Source organism: Leptodactylus fuscus, chromosome 10 (genome assembly GCF_031893055.1).
Source record: "Leptodactylus fuscus isolate aLepFus1 chromosome 10, aLepFus1.hap2, whole genome shotgun sequence".
In the NCBI taxonomy this organism is placed as follows: Eukaryota; Metazoa; Chordata; class Amphibia; order Anura; family Leptodactylidae; genus Leptodactylus; species Leptodactylus fuscus.
In genome coordinates, this window is record NC_134274.1 from 18,230,607 (window position 1) to 18,257,027 (window position 26,421).

The 26,421-nt window shown below is 42.2% G+C and overlaps 1 protein-coding gene across 1 annotated transcript in view; it reads right to left on the bottom strand.

The window, feature by feature from the left end:
* CFAP46 (cilia and flagella associated protein 46) overlaps positions 1–26,421 on the bottom strand; it is a 94,432-nt gene that overhangs the window by 17,319 nt on the left and 50,692 nt on the right. The window contains exons 38-49 of the mRNA XM_075258482.1: positions 26,002–26,184; positions 25,343–25,475; positions 20,082–20,279; positions 15,579–15,767; positions 14,477–14,593; positions 12,464–12,643; positions 10,402–10,569; positions 8,301–8,398; positions 8,007–8,089; positions 7,760–7,917; positions 6,670–6,794; positions 2,989–3,071 (exon numbers count right to left, since the gene is read on the bottom strand). Coding sequence (XP_075114583.1) covers positions 2,989–3,071; positions 6,670–6,794; positions 7,760–7,917; positions 8,007–8,089; positions 8,301–8,398; positions 10,402–10,569; positions 12,464–12,643; positions 14,477–14,593; positions 15,579–15,767; positions 20,082–20,279; positions 25,343–25,475; positions 26,002–26,184 — 1,715 coding nt within the window. The remainder of the gene's footprint in view (positions 1–2,988; positions 3,072–6,669; positions 6,795–7,759; positions 7,918–8,006; positions 8,090–8,300; positions 8,399–10,401; positions 10,570–12,463; positions 12,644–14,476; positions 14,594–15,578; positions 15,768–20,081; positions 20,280–25,342; positions 25,476–26,001; positions 26,185–26,421) is intronic.

The following is a 26,421-nucleotide window of genomic DNA, read 5'->3' on the forward strand; positions in this document are numbered from 1 at the left end:
CTAATCCAGTTATGAAAGCGTTTTGAAAGACCCTTGTATTAAAGCCCCCCATAAATCACCCCATTTTCAAAACTGCACCCCTTAAATAAGCCAAAACAACATATACCTAGTAATTTAACCCTATAAGTGCTTAACACGAATTAATACAAAATGGAGGTGAAATTTTCAAATTTGAATTTATTTTACTAATATTTTCGTTTAGCCCTAGAATTTGCACATTCACAAGGGGTTAAAGGAGAAAACGCATCCCACAATTTGTTAGGCAAGTTCTCCCGACTACCATAGTACCCCACTTGTGGGTGTAAACTAATATATGGACGCACAGCGAGACGCAGGAGGGAAGGCGCGCCAAAGAGCTTTTAGAGGGCAGATCTGACTGTGATCAGTTTCAGGAACCATGTCGCATTTACAAAGCCCTTGAGGAGTCAAAACAGTGGAAACCTCTAGAAAGTGACCCCATTTTGAAAACCGCACCCCTCAAAGTATTTATCAAGTGATGTAGTGAGCATTAGTAACCCAGAAGTGAATGTGTAAGCTGTGCGGAGTAAATTGGGTACACCAAATCCCTTTCTATTTTCCCACCAGCTCCTATGACGCGGACGGGGAAGAGGGGCATTCTGGGGGGTCAGCGCTGGTGTATGCTCTCTCATAAGCTCTAAATATGGGGTGTCCCCTGAAAACGCTTGCACCGCTTACACATTTCCTTCTAGTCGCAGCCACTTATGTCCTAATGATTTGGCGACTTTTGGGGTTTTTGTCTTCACATTGTACAAGGTAGATTTTTATTTTTATTTTCTGGCAATGTGGCCATATGAGGGCTTGGTGTTTGCGGTATTAGATGTACTTTTCAATGCCACCATTTTGGGGCGTGTAACTTATTGACTACATTTTATTAACTCTTTCTGGGTGGGATGTAAAAGGAAACATCAATTCTGGCATTGCTTTTTAGCATTTTTTTTTTTTCCCGTGCAGCGTACAGCATAAGTAACATGTTACCTTTATTCTGCGGGTCGGTACGGTTACAGCGATACCTCATTTATATGATTTTTTAATGCGTTGCTATTTGTGCAGAATAGAATTCAATTCAGGGAAAAAAATCTATTGTTTTTGCGTCGCCATCTTCTGAAAGGCATAACGTTTTTATTTTTCGCTAGACAGAGCTGGTTGAGGGCTTATTTTTTGCGGGAAGACCTCTTCTTTTTATTGGTACCATTTTGGTTTTCATCTGACCATTTGATTACTTTTTATTGAACATTTTGTAAGGGAAAGGTGGTGAATAATCATTATTTTGTGCGGTTTTCTACGGTTTTTTTTTTTACGACATTCGCCGTTCGGGTTAAATAATGTTTTAATTTTATTGTTCAGGTTATTACGGACGTGGCGATACCAAATATGTAATTTTTTTTCTATTTTTCTTTATTTTACATAATAAAACATTTTATATGGGGAAAAAGGGATTTTTGGGGCTTTATTTATTTATAATTTATTTTAAACTTATTTAAACTTTTTTATTTTGACTTTTTTTTCACTTTTTTTTTATGTCCCCATGGGGGATTGAAGCAGTGATCGGCTGATCACTGCTTCAATAGAGATACACTGCAATACACGTGTTACACGTGTATTGCAGTGTAGAGGAAGCTGTCAGCCTGTGTGGACGCACAGGCTGACAGCTTCATTTACGGCAGGATCGGCCAGGCGCGAGGACGGGGTAAGTGAAGGGGCAGACCCGGGGTCACTGATCAGACCCCGGGCTGCCCCCTACGAACACCGGCACCCCCCGAAAGCGGTGCGGGGGGTGCCGATCGGCACCATATGACGTTGTAACCCCGGAGGTGCCGGTGGTCATGTTGATCACCGGCATCTCAGGGGTTAACACCCGCGATCGGACCCGGTTCCGACCGCGGGTGTTACGAGGCATCGTCAGCCGTGTATTACGGCTGACACCCGCTGTGCATGGTGCGCACACAGTTTCTGTGTGCGCACCATGCATCCGCAGTAATAGTACGGCGGTTTGCGGGAAGCCCTTCCCTGCAGCGCCGTACTATTACGGCGAATGTCGGGAAGGGGGGGAGATGAGAATGAAAAAAATGAATGAATAAACAAAAAAAAAAAAGAATATCATATTACCCTTTCCCTGGTGCTCTAATACCTCCCAGCATGGTCTGATCCTGCCGGCATATTGTTGTCATCCAGAGCACGTGACTACTGAAGCCAATCAGTGGCCTCAGAAAAAGGCCCGAGATGTCACTACTAGAGATGAGCGAACACTGTTCGGAACAGCCGTTCTGAACAGCACCCTCCTATAGAAATGAATGGACGTAGCTGGCACGCGGGGGGTTAAGCGACCGGCCGTCGGAAAAGTGTACGTGCCAGCTGCTTCCATTCATTTCTATGGGAGCGTGCTGCTCGGAACGGCTGATCCGAACAGTGTTCGCTCATCTCTAGTCACTAGCTGATGCTGCTAAGACCCCTGATGGGCCTCAGCGGTCACATGACGGCTGTCCTCATTAACCAATTCAGAGTAACAATGACTTGCAATGTGGACTTGAAACCTACGTAGAGATTTCCGTTATGGGCTGGTTGCAATTTTTTTGTAGAAGTTAAAAACAGCGTTTTTTTTTTTTTTTTTTTTTTTTTTACACTGATGACCTGTCCACGAAACATAAGAGCATCCTAACCCATCTTCAGGCAGATTCCGTCTTGCAAGCCCCATTGAAGTGAGTGGGAGTCAGTAAAAAAAAACACTAGCAGTTTTATGAAGCGGTTTTTGCAATTCATTTCAATGGGTTTTGCAAGGCGGAATCCATTTTTTCTTTTTAACTCTAGCTGAGAAAGTGAGAGAAATCTGTTGAAATCATTGAAATAAATGGAAAAGTTGGGAGGTTTTTTCCTTTTTTTACTCTGATTCTGCCTCAAAATCCACCTGCAAAAAACTCAGTGTGAACTTACTCCAATAGCTTAAATGTGATCACAAAGAACTATACGCACTTGATGTGGTTGCTGGCTTATCTTCTTTTTCTCTAGACTTTGCTCTCAAGGATTCTGTCAGTGACGGAGGAGGTGATGGCTGCCTGAAAAAGCAAAAAAAAGCCATAAACATTCATTTTCAATTTAGATGAAACAACCCTATGCAGTGCTCAGATATCAGTCAGCAACTAGTTCTCTGTTCAACTGTCTACTAGCGGCTGCTGCTGTTCTGCGCTGTGGAAGGAAAACAACAAAAATGATAGATCTGACACAAAACGGACACCAGTGGAGTCTCCGAAGTAGATGTGATCAGAGGCTAATGTCAGAACGGCTATAGCTTCTCGGTAAGTTTGTAATATATATAGAGTACACAAAAATAAAATCTAATCCAGTCCTGTACCTCGTGTTACCTCCTCTTTGTACCCTTTCTTGCCAGATCTATTCTTGACCCCCCCATTTTTTTTTTTAAAGGAGGCCAACAACATAGAGACATTGCTCACCTCTCCCCAGATTTTAGTTTCCAGTGGTGGCAGGTCTAGTCTTCTGTATACCGTACAGTTCCCCAGGTGACATCATCAGTGACGTTCTACAGCCAATCACTGGGCTCAGCAGTGACCTCTTCAGATATAGGACTGCTGTGATGTGCCGTTAGTGAAGAGGTCACGGCCGAGGCCTGTGTTCGGTTTAAGTGGTCACCTGGCACAAACCGCCGGGGAAGGGGGGCAGTAAATGGAAGACCTTACCTGCTGCCACTGGAGACAGAGGAGAGCAAATGTTTTTGTTTCGTTATTGAGCCCCTCAGCCTCACTATTAAAGCTTATAAAAATAGGTTAGAACACCCCTTTAATGGGGTAGGCCTTAATAATCTGAGTTGGACTGCAGACAAAGCAGAGGAAAAATGATCCTTGCTGCAGCCAGTAGTCTTACAGCCAAGGCGGCTTTAACCATACAGCTGTCCTGGATTTAGCAGGACAGTCCTGCATATCAGGTGCTGTCCCACTTTCTAGGCCACTCCCCCCACTGGAGCAAGCACAATAGACTACCCACGCCCACTTCCCCAAATTGAGCAATGTAGATAAGCAACATCTCAAAGTATTTGTGCAAATAAACCTTAAAAATTGCATAAACTTTTTTTTTTTGCGAATTTTTGATGCCGGAACTCGATAAATTTTCTCCAAAGTGTTAAACGATAGCATTAATCCCCCGATACCTACTATACATCACTTAGAATACACATCCTTTTTATTACAGGTAATTGTATAAGACTACAAAGAGCAGTATAATACAAGCTGTGCTGGCAGCCATGGCTTCTCAGGGTTTTCCTATTAAGGACATAGTACATGTATACGGGTATCTGCCCTGGTGCAGCTGTACACTCTCTGCTCTCACCATGGAGTCCAAAACGAAATTAAAAGTAATGAACCAGATTAAAAATACATCCAATGTGTTATAAACAAGCTGTACAATCCTAATATAACTACACAAGATCTGAGAGCAGTGGAGGAAGGCCGCTGCGCGGAGGCGAACATTTCTATTTAACCATTAATGTACCACGGACACTGCACTGTAATGTCGGGGATAGGTATAATAACTAATAGGGAAGGACTATGTTAGGCTATGTTCACATCTGCACAGGCATCTGTCGTTTTTCATCTTTCAATGTCAGGAAGAAAACAAAAGGATACCCAATGGGCCCCATTACAGTCAATGGTGGCCTTCAAGATCCATGGTCGCCCATCATTACATGGACATTTAATTTAATGTCCTACAACAGACATAGACCTTCATGAGGCCACAAATCCCAAGCTCACACAATGTAGCGCTGCCCTGCTATACATTGTTTGTAGGAATATGGGATTCCATTTTTGGATATAGAAGAGCTGGAGAAGGTTAAAAGACTAATAAATAGGACGGGAGATCTTGCTTAAAGATAAAGGCTAGAATTATTCGGCTTCCTAATTTTGGAAAAGAAGGCACTTAAAAAATAATTTTATTAATGTTTATATCGTACTTGTCATCTCTCCCTGGAGTCCGGGAGGTCCCCTCTATTTTTGGGAGAGCTGGCAGATCTGCTGCGTGTTGTCACACCCTCTCTGAGCCTCCTGCATAGGGATACCGCTGAGCTGGCAACATCAGCAAACAACATCTGCAATATCTGCTTCTTTTCACCAGAGGGCGCTGTGAACGCTGACCGCAATGTCGGTAACTTGACCCTATCGATATGGGCAGGTGAAGGGGGGGGGCGCCACTTTTGGTGCACCCTCTATTTGGCCAGCAGCCAGGCTCTTATAATAAGACGGACTGTCAGGGCTTGGGTCTGCGGGCTTGGCCACTTGGTACAACTGGTAGTATGGCAGGATTCCCCTCTCTGTGTGGACAGAGGCCCCATAGTCAGCACCTCGATGGCTCTGTGTAGGACTTTTCTGGGCAGTAGAGCTTACAATCATGTATTTCACATATTGGGAGGAAATTATTAATTTACGCCAGATAACTGGTGTAAAGATTCATAATTAAAAATGACTTTTTAAATGCCAGTGGTGAGAACAATCCTGAGTACACTATGGAGGAGTCCATGCAACAGTCCTATGTAAAGTATGAAGGAGTCAATGCAACAGTCCTGTGTAAAGTATGAAGGAGTCCATGCAACAGTCCTATGTATAGTATAGAAGAGTCCATGCAACAGTCCTGTGTAAAGTATGAAGGAGTCAATGCAACAGTCCTGTGTATAGTATAGAAGAGTCCAGGCATCAGTCCTGTGTATAGTATAGTAGAGTTCATGCATCAGTCCTGTGTATAGTATAGACGAGTCCATGCATCAGTACTGTGTATAGTATGGAGGAATGCATGCAAAACATCATGTGTATAGTACAGACGGATGCATGCAACAGTTCTGTGTAAAATATGGAGGACTATATGCAGCAGTCCTGGGTATAGCATAGATGTAAATTCAGGAGGGGTGAAGCATTTGCATGTGAAATGCCAGGCTTGAGCATGCTTTAAGGGCAATGTGAACCAGAAAATTTGGTCTGTACATCTGCAGACTAGACTGCTTGTATGACAGTAATCTATGGTGCTAGTAGTCCCGGTCTCCTCATGGCTCTACTGTCTGCACTGCATACAGTACAGGACAGTAGAGCTACATGGAGGCAGGTACACCTAGTATTATAGATCACTAGGATACAAGGAGGTTTCCTAAGAGTCCCTGCCTACTTGCTGTATATAGTTTTACCAGTAGAGATGTGGTGCAGCAGGGACTGTCCGTATCAGAGATCACTATGATGTAAGGACTCCTGTCTCCTGACTTAGTACAGGAAATCCAGGTAAAGTACAGTTCACTATGCGGTCTACTGTGGAGTGAATGGGACCTACCAATGGGGTATGGTCTTTAACTCTATTTTTGCTATGTCTTGTAAATGAGTTTGGGTATAAATATACAAAACGTGGACAAGGGACTGGGAGACCTTCATGACACGTAGAGGAATGCAGATTAAGACATCTAAGTAGGAAAGGGTTCTTTACAATAAGAGAGTCACACTAGACCCTCCTGTCCCCAAGACGTTGTAATGGCAGCCATCAGGTCAGCGTTCATAAAAAGACTAGAGCAGACAATAAGTAACACAGAGGGCATAAAATCAGAGCATTTAAGCCAAAAAACATCACATTAATAGAGAATAAGCAATACATGAATACGCAAGGGATCACCTGAACGAAGAGACGTCCAGCTGAAGAAGGACAGGGCTCAGATAGCTCTCCAGGGACTCCACTATCTCATGAAAGTCTTCGGTGAGTTTTCTTTGTCTCTCATCGTCTTCTGTGCTTGTATTATGCTGAATAACATGACAGGAACAGGTTTTTGGTATGGTCAGAATTTAATACTCTCTTCATCAGTTCCTAAATGGATTCTGACCCTCCTACCATGGTGTATTTCTATTCCCAGTAATCCAGAAAGCTTTATTCATAGCCCACTTGTTGGGTACAATTTAACCGATTAGATCACATTAAAGGGGTATTCTGTCTGTAACAAATGACCACCTATCCACTGTTAGGAGATATCCATGATACTAGTGGAGTTCCAAGCCCTGGGACACCGATCGATCATCAGAACGGGGATGTCATTTTGCAATGGGGCCCAGGAGTTTCAAGTTACACCTCTGACTGCAGGGCTCAGGCTAACACTGCAGTCTCATTTTAACACTGCAAACCCCACCGATCACTTATTGATGACCTAGACAATCATCAATTCATCAATATGTAAGAAAACCCCTTTTCACAGAGGATTCAATGACACAAACCAGACCAACAGTAACGCCTCATGCACAAGATTGAGGGGCCCGATGCCCCATTCTGATCATTATAGGTCAAGTCCTGGCCTGCAGTGGTGCATCAGAACAGAACCTCTCATTGAAGTCAATGGGGGACAGAAGCCACTTGGTTGTAATCTAAGTTCATTATGTTACGAAATCATCCCCCCACCCCTCAGCCTGCACACTCAGTCCTGGGCACGTAGCCTAACTAACTAGCCCATATAAGTATAATATAGATGTACACACAAAGTGTTTCTGCGTGCAAGAATAAAACATATATATATATATATATATATATGTATATATATGTATGTATATATATATGTATATATATGTATGTATATATATATATATATATATATATATATATATATATATATATGTGTCAGAGCTAGCATACATGAGAGAAGACTCACAAGCCCCAGTAATACAGATCAGTGCTTGTCATCTTATCCATAACTGAAGACATAAGCACACACAGACGCTACCATTGCTGGGTCCTTGCTGATTTTCCGCCTTGTGAAGCCTTCTTGATGTTCCCTTCTGAGGACATTCTGCATCGTATCTTGTTTGAGCAGCTCCATTTTATCCAACAAGCTCGTAAACATCTGACGGTCCACAGAACATCGAGCGACTTTTACTCGCACTGATGAAATGAATTTTGGTGTGGGACAAGGAAAAAAAAAAAGTAAAGTTCTACAAACAAAGATTGTCTTTCTTTGGACAATAACTTACAGGTTTTTTGCTGCTGACTTGTCTTTCCCTTTTGTGAGACGACTGGTTTCGGTTTCTCAAGAAGAGCGCCGTACAAAAGTGATCTATGAGAAAGATTATAATAAGATACAAGGGCCTACAGCTGATAATAAATGTATACTGATAGAGTACAGAATTATTAGGAACTATCTAGACAAAAGTGGACATTTATCAAGACTGCATAGGAATCATAGGAAAAGATCTCTAAACATTAAAAAATATTTATTAATAATAATAAATAAATAATTGTATCTATTTATGATGTTTGGAAAATACCTGTCTTCTGAATGCTGCAAGACTACAAGATTAAAATTTGGCGGCAGCTCATTGAATATGTTGAAGTGTTGCATGGTGACTTGAAGATTTCTCCACACCTACAAAGTATAGAAAATACAGGTAAAATGACAAAGTATTTTATCTTTTTATGTTTCTGCAAATCAGCCGGCAAGTGCACCGGGGGCGGGGCCTGAATTTCCAGATCTGCCGACAGACAGTTGCAAATGCTGTCACCCAATGAGGGTGTTGCCTTGTATTACTTTGCAGCAATGGCAGCACCCTTGTTGTACCAAAGAATTTCATTTCAATCAGTTGACTCTCACCTATCTGCAGGACTGGGGTAATACGCTGGGGTCTGGTGACACTAACCTATCTATCTGCAGGGCTGGGGTGATAGGTTAGTGTCACCAGACCCCAACCTATATATTTGCAGGACTGGGTGATATTCTGGGTTCTGGTGACAGTAACCTATGTATCTGCAGGGCTGGGGTGATATGCTGGTTCTGGTGACACTAACCTATCTATCTGTGTGGCTGGGGTGATATGCTGGGGTCTGGGAACACTAACCTATCTATCTGCAGGACTGGGGTCTGCTGAAACACTCCCTTTAATACAAACAAAGAACAACATGAACAATGGAGTCACACTGTACTTTTTCGGCTCAACAAAAGTCTTTGGTAATTTACCAAGTGTGAAAGCTCTGCGATATCTTTTATTCCATATGACAGCAGTAACAGCGTTATTATGGATTTCTATAAAAAGCTTTTCCACCTTAGAGTTGTTTACTCCGTCCCCGTTGCGGTCTTTGGTTCAGGTGACAGCCCAGGAGGAACACTCAAGTGTCATGGAGGTAGTGCAGACGTACGGCCAAAGTGCTCTTATGTGCCACCAGCCTCCTAGATAATTACTATAAGAGACTATTCCTTCTAAGAGGCGCACCTGTCAAACGTGGCTAATGTCTACTGAGAAGGGAATAATGGGCTGCCAAAAGAGAAATTTCGACTTCTTTTCATGTCTGTTTTAAAGTAATTTGGCAGCTTAAAATAAAATGTTTGAAATATAGAAATATACGGCCGCAGATTCTCAAACAGTAAAACAGCGGGAGAAGCATTACAGAGAAGAAAGACGTCCGGTACCGGCCTGACTATAACCCCAATAATTGCCGCAATTACCGCCCGTGTGTGAATAGTCACTAATGTAGAGGTTATTTACTAACAGTAACAAATCTCGGACATTGTGATCCCTTTTTTGGGGACTGACTCAGCATGCTTGAGGAAACCCAAGCAAGCACTGAGAAAACATAAAGTACAGTGTAAAAGTTTTTGGAAGGTGTGGATAAAAAAAAAATGCTGCAAAGGGTTAATAGTTTATTGCAAATGACGAAAAGACAAGACATAAACCTCTTCAATATTTGGGGTGAGCTTTGCTCTCTGGAGGAAGAGTCCTGGAAGTGATGATATAACTCCTACAGAGGCCTGAACTCAACATCGTCCAGTCTGTCTGGGGTGACATGAAGAGACAGATGGATTGGGACAAGCCTACATCCAAGATCTGGGCTTAGTTCTCCAAGTTTGGCCAAAAACAGCCTGCAAGTACTGAGAAGTACAGATGGAAGGCAAAATGCAAAGATTACAACAAAGCCCTTTTAGCTTTTTTTTGCCTCCAGCAAAAGAACACAAAAAAAATGTTTTTTAAGTTCAATTTAAAGGACTATCGGGAACACAAATTCCCAGTTACTGCCCAGTCACTCAGTGCTCATGATGTTGGCTGCCACCGATAGTAACCTGTACTCTGCCTAAAAATGTGGAGCTACAGGTTGACGTACTGCAGATATTTTACAATAGACTTGATGGATAAGGATGTGCACGTCCACTATTCAATGCATGGTGATCTGTTACTGTATGCACAAGTCATACCAGAAGTCTAATAAGCTATTTGTAGCTCCAGACAAGGTGCGGTGCTCTCTATAGTGTCAGAGCTGCTCTAGTAGAGGATCCTTTGTCACTTTAAGGGGCCAGTTTGACCTTGTTCACATGGTCTTTTACTAGGCACAGCAATAAAACCACATGACCGGTATATGATACTTATATTAAGTTCTTACTGTTGAAGTGGAGGCCAGTTTTTGTTCTGCTTGCTTCCTCAGAGGACCTTCGTCTCCTTTCTCTCGTAGGTATTGCAGAAGATGCATTAATGCTGCAAACTGGGAGTTGCTGGTATTAAGTGTCGCGGTGAGAACCAGGTCTTCTGTCAGGATACTGGACGTACAGCTCTGAGGACAGACATGACAAAAACAGGTAGGTTCTCTTGTATAATACATGAAGTCTGTGCACAAATATAAAATTTTCCCTTTGGAAAAAGTGGAAGGGGGCCCAACATTGTAGAACAATTTTTGGAAAAAAAAACCCCAAAAAACAAAAAGCAAACAAACTTATGGTACGCAGTATAAAAGGCGCAGCATAAAACAGGACACAGATTTTTCCTCAAATGGTTATTTCCATCTTAGTTTAAAATGAGTTGGGGATGGGGTGAAGAGTCTGCAGGGCAGCTCCCCTCTGACTTCAACCTGTCCAACTTCTATGACACGTCTCTGACTCAATGAATGTAAAGAGAGCCTGTCAATCATATAGCGCTGGATGAGGACCTTCTGACTGCCTTATAGCAAAGAGTACCATATAGAAAGTTGACACACTTATTAACACCTGTGCTTAAAGAGGACCTTTCATCAGATTGGGCACAGGCAGATCTATATACTGCTGGAAAGCCGACAGTGCGCTGAATTCAGCGCACTATCGGCTTTCTCGGTACCATAGCTCTTTACAGTCAGAAGGGCGTTTCTGACAGTCAGCCAGGAACGTCCTTCTCCACAGCAGCGCAAATCGCACTGTACAGTGTGAGCAGGGAGGAACGCCTCCTCCCCTCCAGATAATACTCGTCTATGGACGAGCACTGTGAGCAGAGGGAGGGGGTGTTCCTCCCCGCTCACACAGTACAGCGCGATAGGCGCTGCTTGTATAGAAGGACGGTCCTGACAGACTGTCAGGAACGCCCTTCTGACTGTAAAGTGCTACGGTACCAGGACCGATAGCACTTTACCCGGGGCACAGATCGGGAAAGCCGATCTGTTCCCTGGTTCCAGCAGTATATGGAACTGCCTGTGCCCAATCTGATGAAAGTTCCTCTTTAAAGACATGTATCTCACTGCTAGCAAGCCCCTAATGTAGTCTTCCCCATCCGTACACAACTTCTACGATCTGAATAAACATCTTATCTCATTAAGTAATGGCATCATGTGATCCCAAATGGTCTTCCAGACAACTTTTAACTGCAGCAGCATCTCAAAAGAGAGATACTGTATATCCTACTAATATCATAAGTGTGAAAGTTTGTGAGTTTGGATGTTTGTTCCTCAATCACGCTAAAACGCCTGGACGGATTTGCGTGCAATTTTCCACAAACATAGTTTTCCCTTAGGATTGAGTCACAGGCTACTTTTGGTGCCACTAAACAACATGGCTTCCTAGCAGGAGACTCACAAAAGCAGGACTCCTAGCCCCAGCTATAGACTCACACACACTGCCTGGCATTTCCTGCCTCAACCTGCCTGCACACTCCTTACTGTCACCTCAGGAGTAGCCCTCACTCTACTCACTCACATTTACACATTTACACATAGCTTTCCACTATATAACACATCACATTGTCTGTATCATGACATACACAATACAACACATCACATTGTCTGTATCACGACATACACAATACAACACATCACATTGTCTGTACCACTACATACACAATACAACGCATCACATTGTCTGTATCACTACATACACAATATAACACATCACATCACATTTGCTAGCCCACCAAACTTTTTAAAGCACTTTTACAGTTTCATACGTCTGTGTCCGCCCAATTCTCAAATCACCGCAGACGAAGTCACGGGTAAAAGCTAGTTCACAATAATGTTCAGTACTGATAAAAACTTACTGCTAGCTGCAGCAGCCTGTTTGTTTCCTTCTGTCCTCTTCCTTACCCCTCCCCTTTCCATAGGCTTATATATCCAAACCCTGCACAGTACGAATCCTAAAGTGTCTCCGCAATAAAGTGAAAATCTGAACTAAAAACAGGAAGTGCAAAAATACTGCTAAAAATGATCAAACCTGATAAAGTGCCAGGAAGACTCCTGTCGTGAAAGGGTCAAATTGTCCAAGGCAGGTACAGATCTCAAGGCTTGCAGATGACAATATAGCCATCAAGCTGTTATTTATTGCCACATTAATGGCTTGTAGCAAAACTTCAGTGGACTGTGCGAGATACATCTGTGCGAGTTTCCTCCTGGTCTGAGAGAGAACATCAGATTTGTCAACAGTACAATACGTAAGACGTCCGTATAGTTGTCACACCCCAGTTATGGGAATGTAATGACATTTGTAGGCTTGTGTATTACAGTCACACCATACATACCCCCACCTGCCCATTTATTTCACTTTGGTTAGATGACTCTCTTTGTCCATCACATGATAATGTAATGGCCGCTACAATAATGCACAACTATGGGGGCGCTTTTGACCTGCTTCTTTGGGGCCATTCTTGGCTTTGGCTTGTAAAATGCAGCAAAATCTGCAACAAAAAAAATCTGCATTTCTGCAACGTGGGGCCTCAGACTATAAGGGTAGTCAGTATAAATGGAGAACCTTACAGTTGTACAGGGACGGCATAAAATAAAGAAAAATGAAACTCACCTCACCCACCCCAGGCCTCTGTTCCCTCTGGTATGGGAATTGACCGGGCCATAAGTGCTGAGGCCCACAAGCTGACTCCAGTCAATCACTGGTTTTCACAGTCTCACGTGGGGTACCGGTGTTGTAATAACAGTGACACCTGTGACCGATGAGGCCAATGAATAGACCCTGTGGTCACATGACCCCCAGCACTTCTAGTCTGGCCAATCCCAGCACTGGAGGGAACGACGGATGAGCCACTTGAATGGTTGGACAAGGGGCAGGTTTTTACACCAACCCTTTAAATGGATGCCCCTCCACCCTGTGGCAGGATAGTTTTCTGATGAATTTCTTTGGTTTGTCAAAGAAAAATCCTAAATTATAGGGGATCTGAATAAGAGCAGCATATTACAGCTACAGGTCTGAACTACTAGCTGCAACAATGACATAATTTTGTGTCATGTGGGTACTATGAAAAATGAAAGAATAGACAGTGGGTCTGGTGTATTCAGGAGGAGAGCGCTCCCCATTAGGGCTGTGATTGACAGGCTACTGTATATAATGCTATGCTTTATAGTCTGTCAAAAATTGACTTATCAGGTTAGTATTATTTCTTATGAATGACACCACAAGCAGAATTATTACTCACACCTACTGAATGTAATTCAAGGAACCTTTAGACAGTCAGGCACAAGAACCGTACAATTCCTTAGGCAAATAACTATAGGGTACGGAGCAATCTGCAGCCCTACTCTCAATGTGTTCTACATTATAATGTGCTGTAAGAGGGGTCTGCGCTATAATGAGACTTCACCTTTCTGAAGTCATAATGGATTCTGTATAATAATGGGAATAAAAACGTATCTGTAAAATCCGTCATTAAACTTAAAGGGGTTTTATGGGATCAGAATACTTTTATGGGATCAGTGGGGTCATCTCAATCGTGATAGCCCAACAATCAGCCAACTGAAGGGGCGACACCTGTTGACGTCTGTTTGTTGTTTACATCACTGCTACCTGCACACTGTCTACTTAAAGGGGTTTAGTCATTAAATAGACTTAGCAGTAAGGACAGATGAAGGCCCGCCCCCAGAGCACCAACTGCCTCATTTGCATATCATTTTGAAGTTGTTTTTTCCAAACCTAGAAAAGTCACATCCATAACGAAGGCATGATGTTTATTGTGTAATGTGCCATGTATCATAGTGGTGCTTGTGGGGAGGAGGGGGGTAGGCTCCCTTTAAAGTTTAATGCAAGTGACATCTGACAGATCTATCATACAGGGCACAAGCTGACACAACATGTTGATGAGCTGGTGAAGCTTTACCTTAGCCTCAGTCTGGATAAAGAAGGGTCATTGATAGTTGTTACAGAGGCTATTACTGGTCACATCATGTATCTATAGCCCGCAGGTTTACTTACGGTGCTTTACGATGGCTATGACTTTATTACCTTTAATGCCGCCGTTCTCTTCACTAGTTGATCTGGCGGTTTACTACTTGGCAGTGCGCTGGCACTGTGCCACTCCGTGTCATTATCTCCGCTGGTTTCAGAAGTCTTTCTTTCATCCTAGAAAACAACAAGTACAAAACCAGAATGAACAATATAAAGTGTAAAGTTGTTTTAAGTCTGCTTTGAAGGATTAGCTCGCAGCGATATATTATATCAGAGGGAATGGCAAAGCATAGATGTATACAGTATTTATCAGCAGACAACAGGAGGGCAGCGCCAGCAGTACTGACAAACACTGCCTGCCAATGGGATTTGCGGTGTTATATAAATACACATTAGGCGCTTTCCGCTGTTCCGTGCGTTTCAGTTCGTTACCATTTTCAAGATGTCTGCTTTCTGTCAGTGCATGAAAATACTTTAGGGAAAAGAAGGTACAATTAAGTTCTCCCTCATGGAAAAAGGAAAACTTGCTCTAGCGCCACCTTTTTAAGAAACCCAGTACCACGGTATCTGTATAGTATAACAGGGAGTTGCATCGGAGCCCAGGAGAGGTGAGTAACAGTTTTTTTAAAATGTTTTTGCACTCCCCTTCCCTGGACCTCCACTTATTATACTCTGGGGTCTGAAGAGATGATGTAGTATAATAGCAGTTTCGGTTCCAAAACTGCCAGTTGAACCTCACAAGACGAATCTTATGAGGTTTACCCAACACTTGATCATACAGCAAAGAGGGTGTGGTAAATCGATATAAAATGACAGATTAACTGCAAAATTGAATTTTTGCCATAAATCGCCCAGCCTGAGCAGATACAGACCATACATGTTCTGCTAAGAATCCTGGAAAAGAATATACAAAGTTGCTCTTGATGGATAAAGTAAAACTTCCTCTAGCACCATCATTCGGAAGGTGGCCCCCTATAAGTCAATGCCTGTTTTCCAATAAATCCATATTTTGCAGCAAAGAGTGAAATATGGGTGAAATTATACAGGATAAATTGTTGTGGGACACCGATACAGAGATAACTGTCAATCAGTGACAGGACCGCCCCCTGGACTCCCAAGCCCCGAGTCAGCCAGGCTTATATAAGGCATATGAACCTACCAAATAATGGTCATTCCAATACACGTCGGGGGGAATTGGATCAGTTCTAAAGGACAGCAAGCGGAGGCATTTTCCAGTTATATATAAAGTCTTAGCCTTCAGATCATTACAGCCGGCCGCTAATGTCAAAGCGTTAGCCAACTGAGACAGAGCTGAGGAAGCCACGGTGCGACCAAGAGTTTTCCACTCCTAAAAAAATAAATAAATAAATACATTTTATAACAAATTCTTATACTAGCAAACATTACAGTAAAGCGAGGCAGACCTTCATCAGAAACGTATTATGCTCCTGACTTGCCAGTACATTCATATAATATCCATTCTGGAGTAGCTTTTCTTATAACTGTACTGTGTGGTTCCTCTTCTACTACTCCCAGAAATGTATTAGTGATTTATTTGCATCATGTTCCACAGAGCAGCACCACTTACTACCAGGTTCCAAGGCACAAAAATGGTTGGTTTAATACAGTTTAACACACATACATCAGCTGCACACATGTGAGGAATACTTCCCCCCGCCCCACTCCAAACCACTGACTGATGGCCGGACCAATGAGTGCTGTACATTCTTCCACCCATAACATGGTCACGAGGGTTCTGCAGCTGATAGATTCATGACTGGCTCTGAATTTGGGGTTCTATTACTGGCACTATTATGGTGGGCACGTTTGTTCCCTACCAAATCCCAACTATACTCACATACGCTAGGTTCACACCTGCGTTCATGTCTCCGTTCAATGGTTTCCGTCTTCTGCATGGCAGAAGACGGAAACCATAGAGCGGGTCCGGCCGTGAGCGGCGGTGAGCGTTTTAGGCTCTCCGCCGCGAAACCGGATTTTTTTATCCGGACACAGAGTACTGCATGTCCGACTCTGTGTCCGGATTATAAAACCCGGTTTCGCGGCGGAGAGCGCAAAACGCTCACCGCCGCTCACGGCCGGACAGCTTTCTCACCCATTCAAATGAATGGGTGAGAAAGTCTCCTGCAGGTTTCCGTCTCCTGCCTCTGTTTTATTGCAATAAGGACAGATGAACGCAGATGTGAACGAGCCCATAGACAGCATTAACTCCTTAAAGTGTGCATCCAATTGTAAAACAACTTTTCAGGGGTTGTCCCATGAAAAGCATCCTATCTATACTGCTAGTTTATGTGGATTTAAGACTTTTCCTAAATACATTGCTTTATCAAAACTGCTTTGTTTGGCCGCTAGCTTAATTTATTCACTTCATGGTTGACACTGCGTTTCTATGGCCAATGGGCTTATCTGCTCATTTCCCAAGTGACCTAGCTGTCTGCTCTTAGGGGGGGAGGGAGGGACTGACAAGCAACGGAGCTCCACAGATAGGGTAGGGGGGAGGTGAGAGCTCTGGGATTACTGTGCTGTCTATCTTCAGCTTTTCCACTTATCAACTGGTTTAATTGAATTTGGCTAATAAGGGCTGAGATAAGGAGTGTTACTTCTGTATGTAATGTAAGCTGACTCAAATCCAGCTCTGCTACATCAGTTTCCACATCAGCTTTATACTGTGGTAATGCATTTACAACCAATCCCTCATTACTACTGCAAACATAGCAGATAGCAGAGCAAGTGAAACGCCGCCTACCAATGTGCCGAGAAATCCAGGAAGTGAAGAGAGCACAGAGCCTGGAGGCTGCAGAACAAGAGTTATGGGAATACCCCTTTAACACTACAAGTGAATATATAAAACTTTGCAATACATCTTATTAAGGAAATCGTTTTCCTTTTCCAGTTATCAGTTACATAGACGTCTATGGAGAGAGGAGGGAGGGGCTGAACATGGATTCTATACAGATCGTCAGTCTGAGTGTGTTCAGCATGAAGATAAGGAGGAGGAAATCAGCCTGATAAGTGGAGAAGGAAACAGATTACTTAAAGAAACAGCTTTTAAATATAATTTGCCTTTAATGGCTAAAACCGTTATACAAAGACATTACAAACAGTTCACCAACCATATGGGAGGACATTAATGAGTTAAAATAAAAACCAAGAGACTTCTAACTGGGATATAGTCTGCAGCGCTCACTGCACAGTAATAGCAGCCATCTTTCTTCTTCTAATCTGGCGCATAAGGGAATGTGCAGAAAATGTAAGCAACATCACTAGAGCATGGAGAGTAGTGGCTGCGGTCCAAACATACAATGGCGGATATTACTGTCTGTCGGAGTTTCCCTTTAATTATAGAGCAATACAGTGGAAACTCTTACACATCTGAAGGTGTTTCCATTGGGTTTTAAGGTATTTGAAGTTTACAACAACATATGTATGTTCAGCATCTTGGAATGTGGAGAAGTCGGGGGTCATCCACTGAAACCAAAAACTGTAGACATCTCCTGCAGCTAACACATGGATGGCCCCGCTGAAAAGTGGACTTTTAATAGGGAACTGACAGGAGAACCAACGTTAGCTGTGGATACTGTCAGATCCTGTCCAGGAGAACATTTGAGAGACGTTTAATCCTGACTTCACATAAACTCTCTGGATCAGATTTATTCTATACAACCACCCTGTGATACCATTAGTCACTAGATAGATATTCACCTCCGTTATATTCTAGCTCAGATTCTCCAGCCTGTAAACTTCAGACAGTATAAGGCATTTAAAAGGGGGGCGATATTATATTAGGATCAAAACTTATCTTTTCTTTTAATGCCCCCATAGAATGTTATTAGCTTTTACAGCAGCACATTGACACTGGGTGATGTTTCTTACATTAAGGGGTTTTTTTGGACCCTAATGTATGTTTCATACTGATACCCTATTTACAGGATAGGTCATCAATATCTGTTCTGTGACAGTCTAACACCCAGATCCCACACAGATCAGCTGTTTCAGAAGCCTCCAGGCACCAGAAGCTGCTGCACAGGGGCACGGTCTACTACTGTTCAATAATAGGAACACAGCAGCAGTCCTGTCCAATGTTTAATGGTAGTGCTGGAAAACTGTAAGGGGGTGTTTACACTTAGAAATTTGACGCTGATTTGGGGGTGGATCCTGATGCCAAATCAGCAGCAGATTCTGCCTACCATTGTTGTCAATGGGAGGCAAAAATTACAGCAGGGCACCGAAAAAAATAAGCACCCTGCTTGATCTTGCCACAGACAGGAGTCCGCAGCTCCAAACTTAGGCCCATTCACAACATTCTGCCACAAGGAGCCAGTGTCCCAAAAATGAAAAGGAATTTGTCTTCCTTCTACCGTATGGATGGCCCCTAACTCTGCTCCAAGTAGTAAAACATAGCAAAACACTATACATGTATAAACTATATATATGGTTCTGTACAGAAAAAAAAGGATCAGTTTTACTGTACATTGTAAAACAAGACCCACAAAAATGACTGAATTACAGTTTGCTTTTTTCACACAGTCCCTCCAAAAACATGAATAAAGCTATACAAAATGCTCTACGTACCTAAAATACTGCTATTGAATAATACAACTTGCCCTACAAAAAACAAGCCCTCTTATCGATATACTTTTGAAATGTGAAGATAAGGTAAAAAACAAGCCACGTCCTTAAAGGGGTTTCCAAAATAAGGGTATGTTCATGGCAGAAATGGAAGAGGAATTTAGGGGCCACACGGTGGCTCAGTGGTCAGCACTGCAGCCTTGCAGGACTGGAGTCCTGGTGTTCAAATCCCGCCAAGGGCATAAAACCATCTGCAAGGAGTTTGTATGTTCTCCCCGTGTTTGCATGGATTTCCATCCCATATTCCAAAAAAAAAAAAGACATAATGATAGGGAAAAATGTACATTGCGAGCTCTATGTGGGGCTCACAATCTACATTAAAAAAAAAAAAAAGGAAGAGGAATTTGACGCGGACTTACTCTTCAAATTCCTCATCCATTTCCCTCCTTCCGGCTTTAATCCTCAGATGAATAATCCTATCGTCTTGGAATAGTGTGTGTTGCAGTTTCTGCAGTTGAATCAGCTGTAGTGTTCCTGGCAAGATTGAGTGGGATGTTTATTTTTCAGCACCACTCTACTCTGCCTGATCTCTGCCTCACACTGAATAAAATGGGAGGCCGGCTCAGGACAGAATTTGAGGACAAAAACACCACCAAGTGAACATACCGTACTCGTGGAGTTTCATCTGCTCTTCTTTGTCCTCAACTCCTCGGTTTCAGTGACAATTCAGTGGGTGAGCTTATCGAGAGTTGTCCTAAACTGTACACTGGCTTTACATACAGGGCTCAGCAGATAAGTGTACTTTGCAGAGCCGACAGAGGGCTCCATCAATCTCAGAAAAAGGAGAAAATACAACAGAAAGGAGCCACCACTGCTAGATAGCAGTGGTGGTGGTATACCCTGACAATGAACTCTAAACTTCGAGGAGCAGAATATGACAGAACAAGATAGATAAAGCAATGGGTAAAACACTTCAGCTTCAAGTTTAAAGCTGGTCCTGGAGATGGGAATATCCCTTTAAGGGGTTAAATAAAAGACATTCATATGTTCATGAATAATACATAAGTGCGCATACCTGCTCAACAGAGTTATAATCTGGGGTCGCTCTAACAAATTCTTCCACAATGACACGGAGTTCTCCTTTGCGTTTCTCTTCCTCTAATTTCTCATCTTCCTCCGTCATGACAAGCTGGATGATTTCCAATGACAGTTCAGCAAAATCAAGCTTCATTTTCGCGAGTTTCCTCTGTACTGCCAAACTAATACCCCCTGCCTGCAAAGCAAATTAAATCATGATGCTGTGTAATCCACAATGTCTAAAGAAGGATTAATGTTTCCAGAGATGAGAAGAGAAGAAAGCTAAAATAGTTAAGACGGTGCGTGAACTGAACGGCACGGGCTCGCGTGACGGGTAATTAAATCTTATTACCACTGGTATAGAACAGATCACCATTACTATGAAGCCTTAGGGCATCACTATACATAGCGCCATCTCTCATAATAACTTACTTTATGGCATTAGATATTAGTCCTATCAAACCAGTGTACCATTAACCTTTTCGCTGCCAAGGGTCTCTGGAAATTTTGCACCTCCAGTAGCCAGAGCAATTTTCACAGTTTTGAGATGGACAAATCAAACCTAAATTGCAACATTAAAAAAGCATCCAACCCCCCCATACCTATATATTTTCTTAAAGTAGACACCTGCAGCATTGTCAGAATGCCACTTGGTACTTTATACGAACAGGCACCTTCATGCAAATTTGATTTAAAGTGAATGTTTTATGAAAAAATGCAAATAAATGTATATTAGTTGTTAAAAGCGGAAACCAAACAAAAAAATTAAATGCACCAAACTTTCTAAAAATAAGAGTTCAACATGTGCAGAGTTCATACATATCACTATGGCCTGAACCCGCATGCACGCGTCTTCAGAAAATCGCTAGAACTGGAAGGAACAAAATTCTGCTTTGAAGCTGGAAATGTTAAAAAAGTATCATCCTATAAAATGTAGGGATTACACACCATGAAAAGTAAGTGAACCCCTAAACCCTATATATTTTTTGAAAGTAGACAACCTGAAGATTACAAATAATGGGTCATCGATAGCCACATCCACCTTCATGCAACTTTGCGACCAACACAAATATTTTTTTGATAAAATACGCTAAAACACATATTTGCACCTAAAACTCATGTTCAATCTCACATTCATATACAAAATACTTTTAAAATAATAGCTTATGGTGTATACAATGTGTATATATACTATATGTACCGCAAACATCAACTACAACAAGAGCTCGGACTCCCAAAAACACGAATACAGAAGACAAGCAGGATTTTGCTGTTGTTCACTAATATGTTAAAAAGCTATACTGCACCTACCAAACTGTGACTGTGATGCCAAAATATAACTTTTTTCAGAGTACACAGCATACCGTATATAAAAACACAATTTAATAGTTTATATATACAACCACCTTCATTCAACTTTGCCGCAAACAGAGATTGCTAGCAAAAATTGCGCAAAAATTCAAATTTGCCACTAAAGTGCGGCTCAAGAAATCCCTTTCTGCAAACATAATGTACGGTCCATAAAACTGCAATATGTGAGGAGTTCATACATACCACACATGTATATATTTACAGGGGCGGGTGTTAAAGAATCGCCAAAATCGCAGAAATGCGCCATCCCATTTTGTGCATGCAAATGAAATAGGACTTTACATAAAAATGTTATTTTCCATCCCCCTATAATAATTTTAGCAATCTATACGTTCATCTCTAGTGATAATCGTTATTACTATTATTTTAGTGTGTAACGGATATCACTAGAGACGTATTTTACTGTAGAAAGCTCAGGTATAGACAGGACAGGGATTGGGTGAAATGTAAACTTTATTTGTGACTTTATGTATATGTTGTGTAAGTGTTTGGTACGACTTTTTTTGGGGGGGGGCTGCGACCTGGACAATGGTAAACGTCTGGGTCACAGTGCCAACAAACTTCCTGGTTATGTTCAGGAGGTATAACATAAGAATACCCCACTAGTAAAGCTCAGGGGGGAATTACATTATAACTGTATGTGACAATCAGAGACAAATGTATAGTATACGCTCTGATTGGCAGGAGAAGGGTTAATAGGGACAATAGAGTCCCTGCCACCCCCTCCTGCTGTCACATACAAGTTATGCAGAGAGAGAGATCGTTTCTGTGTCTCTCTCTCTGCTGGGCTGCTCCGTGTCCCTCTTCCTTTCTTGCTAGATCGCAAATTGCTTGCTTAGACAGGAGGGGGGGGGACACACTTTGGAGCTCTATATCTTTGGACTGCATCAACATATCTTGATGCTTTCAATTGCATTTTAAAGAGGAGAATCTCATCTTTAAAATGATATCAAGAACTCAATGATTGGATGTACAGTTTTGGAGAAATTCACTGTTGAAACGCTGTCGGGAATTGAGATCTGCAGTTGGATCTCAATGCCAAATAGTGTTTTCAACAGTGAATGGCTCCAAGACTGTAAGTAAAATCATCAAGTCCCTGATATCATTTTAAAGATGAGAGTCTCTTCTTTAAAATGCATTTTAAAGCATCAAGATATGTTGATGCAGTCCAGAGATATCGGCATTAGTAGGGAGGACGTACTAAGTACGTCCTCCGCTACTGAAGTGCCACCTTGGGAGCACGTACAGTGTAGGTGCCTGGCAGGGAAAGGGTTAAAGTATTTAACATAGTTAAAGGGAATGTCTCCAAAGCCATTTTTTTTTTTTTAAAGATCCATACACTGCAATTTTCACTCTAGCCCCTAAACCTAATTATAGACTGGCACTTACCAATTCTGTAGGGGGTTTTCTTTGAAGCAGTCAGCTCATTTATATCACAAACAAGACAAAATAGTATTACAATGGAAGATAACACCACTCAGCCATCATTGCATCCAATACTGACAACAGATGATGTCAAAGTCTAGAACTCTCTCCCACAGACCTTAATGAGTCGCCTCTAGTTTATTGCTGCCTGTGGCCATGGCTATGCTGCAAAGCAGATCACTAAATGATGTTAACAGAGCAGATGAGAAGCTCAAGCAAGATGGAAGAAGCCATAATCATGTACAGAAAATAGAATAAGAATAAAAAAAACTACAATCTGAAGTGATAGATTTTATTATTTGATTTAAATAAATAGAGGACATTCTTTATAAGGGATTTTCCAACACTTATGATGACTTATCCTTAGTTTTAACTCCAGGCACCTCCACCAATCAGCTGATTGGAAAAGCCATGTCATTCAGATGATCACTGCAGCCACAGCGCCGTATATCGTATAGTGGCGATGCCTAGTATTGCAGATCAAACATACTCACTTGACTAGAAATGTTTTAGACGGGTGTGGAAAGATGCAAAATAAAAATACTTTCAGAAATAGAAGTCTATATTTTTCTCCACAAAATAAAGCGAACAGAAGAGAAATTTACATCCCATCAACATTTGGTGTGACCTTTGCCCTTCATCAGTTCTTCTCGGTACTTGCAGATAGTTTTTGGCAGAGCTCGGCAGGGAGGTTGTTCCTGCCATCTTGGTGAACTAAGCCCAGATCTTCTGTGGATGTAGGCTTGCTCCAGTCCGTCTGTCTCTTCATGTCATCCTAGACAGACTGCATGAAGTGGGGATCAGGGCTCTGCGGGGGCCGGAGCATCACTTTCAAGACTCCTCCTCCAAAGGGCAAACCAAATATTGATAGAATTTACGTCATTGACTTCACTTTGTAAATAATTAATCCTCCTATATCTTAAACCATTCTTATTTTCCAGCATTTTTACCACACCTGTCTAACACATTTATACTGTACTGTATGTTACTACAGCTCTTGATGCAGGATATATATCGTATACCACCAATACATTCATAAGCTGTCTGCTCAGTATCCAACGATACTTGGAACACCATGTAAGGATTATGTCAAAATGAAAGCTAGAACTCCTATTATCCACTCCATTTTATCATAAGACTGGAGATGTCAGACAGAAATGTGCGGAATACAAGGATTTCTAAAGGGTTTCTAGACTCAGTCTCCGTTCTTAGAGTTGCAGTAAGATGTAGTACAATAACCAATTGATATCCATGCAGTGGGAACCGAGGGCTGGTCATGTTACCAGCCATGTATCAATCCCTGCTCTGTGAGTAATTTCCCTTCATGTCTTAGGCTCTTTGTTTTAGTAGTGTCTGGGTTTACTTTGCACATGGTACAGTTGATATTGGCCGGTTTCCTCAGGTAGAACACACAGCTATAAGAATAATAGGACGTTGTGTCAATTGAAGATGCAACTTTTTTTTGCTAAGAGGAGTTGTCTGGATGGAGAAAAAATTCTGATAAAGGGCTCGAATGGGTTAAAAAGTAAAAACACAATATTCACCGCACCAATGTCCCACTGATCTTGTTCCAATACTTCCCAGGTCCCCCCAGTCTCTACTTCCAATACCGGTCCCTCTTGACACACAGGAAATGACCTCAGGGCCAATCAACAGTGACCTTCCTCAGCCAGTGATTGGCTGACAGGTCATTTCCTGTGTGTCAGGAGGGACCAGGAAGAAGAACCTGTCGGAGAGTTAATATAATTGGTTCTCTCCATTTACTTCTATGGGAGTTACAAAAATAGAGAAGAAAGCGAGCTTTCCATAGAAGTAAATGGAGAGAGACAAACATCCGCGGCCACCTCTCCACTTACAGGGGCCACCCAGGATGAAGGATAGCCACGTCTTTCTGAAAGTCTTGAGCAAGCACAGCAAACGCTTCTGGGTGCACTGTGATGTCATTGGGCATATGCAGTAGCGTGTACTGTGCTCACCGAAGACTTTCAGAAAGACAAAAAAAGGCAGAGGGTTGTCCTTCATCCTGCGGTGGGGAGGGAATTGGGGGCGGTAATCTACAGCATTGACCAAAGCCCATACTGCAGATTGACCATGCAGAGTTCATTTTGGCCCTATAAATACCACTTTGTGGATGGGGGCTACTTCATACAACAAGGAGGACATGGTGTGAGCGCTGCAACCCATCACCCATCTGATCATTAGGATTGTTAAGGGTTGTCCTCCACCGATCTCTTACTGATGGCCTGTTATGGACTAAAGCTAAAAAGTCAGCTTTTTGGCACAAAATTGGTTCTATGCTATAAATTGTGACTTTTTACTTCCAGAAAACTGGCGTCGCTATGTTAATAGATTCCCCCAATACGGGGCAGGCGTGGCAATGATATAGCAGCAAGTTTTAATAGTGAAGAAACCCCTTTAATAAAAAATACCAAACTTAAGTGAAAACCTCATGTCTTTATTTACCTCCATAAGAGCAGACCTCTGAATGCGGTACACTATTTGCTCGACGGTAGATATTGCTTGCTCAGCCATAACATAAGCATCCAAATAGTAAGCACGCTTACGTTGGGAGTCTTGTACACTGCAGGCCAGGATCCTTACACAGAATAATAAAAAGAACATAAAAAAAGGCAAAAAGTAATGAAAACCCAAAATAATGAATATATGAAGGCGATAAATAAAACATTTCCAATATAGTTACATCTATTGCATATGTATAACTCTCACTCTGCGCCATCAGCAGCTTCACAGAGTAAGGAAGAAGCCTTCAAGATGTCACTCGAATAAAACCAGGGCCGGCATAGGAAAGAGGGCCTAGTTATATTAATGGGGAAAATGATTGGGATCAGACCACCTACCCTAAATTATCAGCACGTGGAGTGGTCACTGATAAGATGATACAAATGCACGAAGGCAGGGGCCTCTTCACGTTTCTACTAGTCAATGACTATTGAAGAATATAATGTACTTGTGACATAACTAGAGCAGGAGCACGCAACTAGTGTTAGTAAATGTTCAAAGACCGGGGTCGGCCATCGGGTGAAGGTCCGAACTGAACAGTAGATGAACGTGGCACCATATTGTAATGTACACGAGACCCGGACCTAATATAAGCACCATACCTGAGAATATTGGCGTGCTCCATCATGAATTCTGCTCTGTACTCCTTGTGTCCGTATCGGAGGAGATCGGCTTCAGTCTGACTCATCTTATCACACATGTCCAGCAGCAAGACGATGACCTGAGAGGGTTCACTACCTTTATACGTTAAGTTCTGCGCACTTTTTAAAAGAATTGAAAATTTCCTAAAAATAAAGTACATAAATAAGGATATACAATAATTCACAATACTGGGAATCATAAGACAATCTGTTTGGCTTTAAAGGGTTTCTCCCCCATATCCACAGGAGAGGCCATAAATGTCTGATAATTGAAGGTTACACCTCCCATGAAACAAAGCAGCTCATAGCTAAAAGTCCTCACAGGGTGGTGGCCGGGTGCGTTGCAAGGCACACAGGCTGAGGGGTTCAGATGCAGGCTTC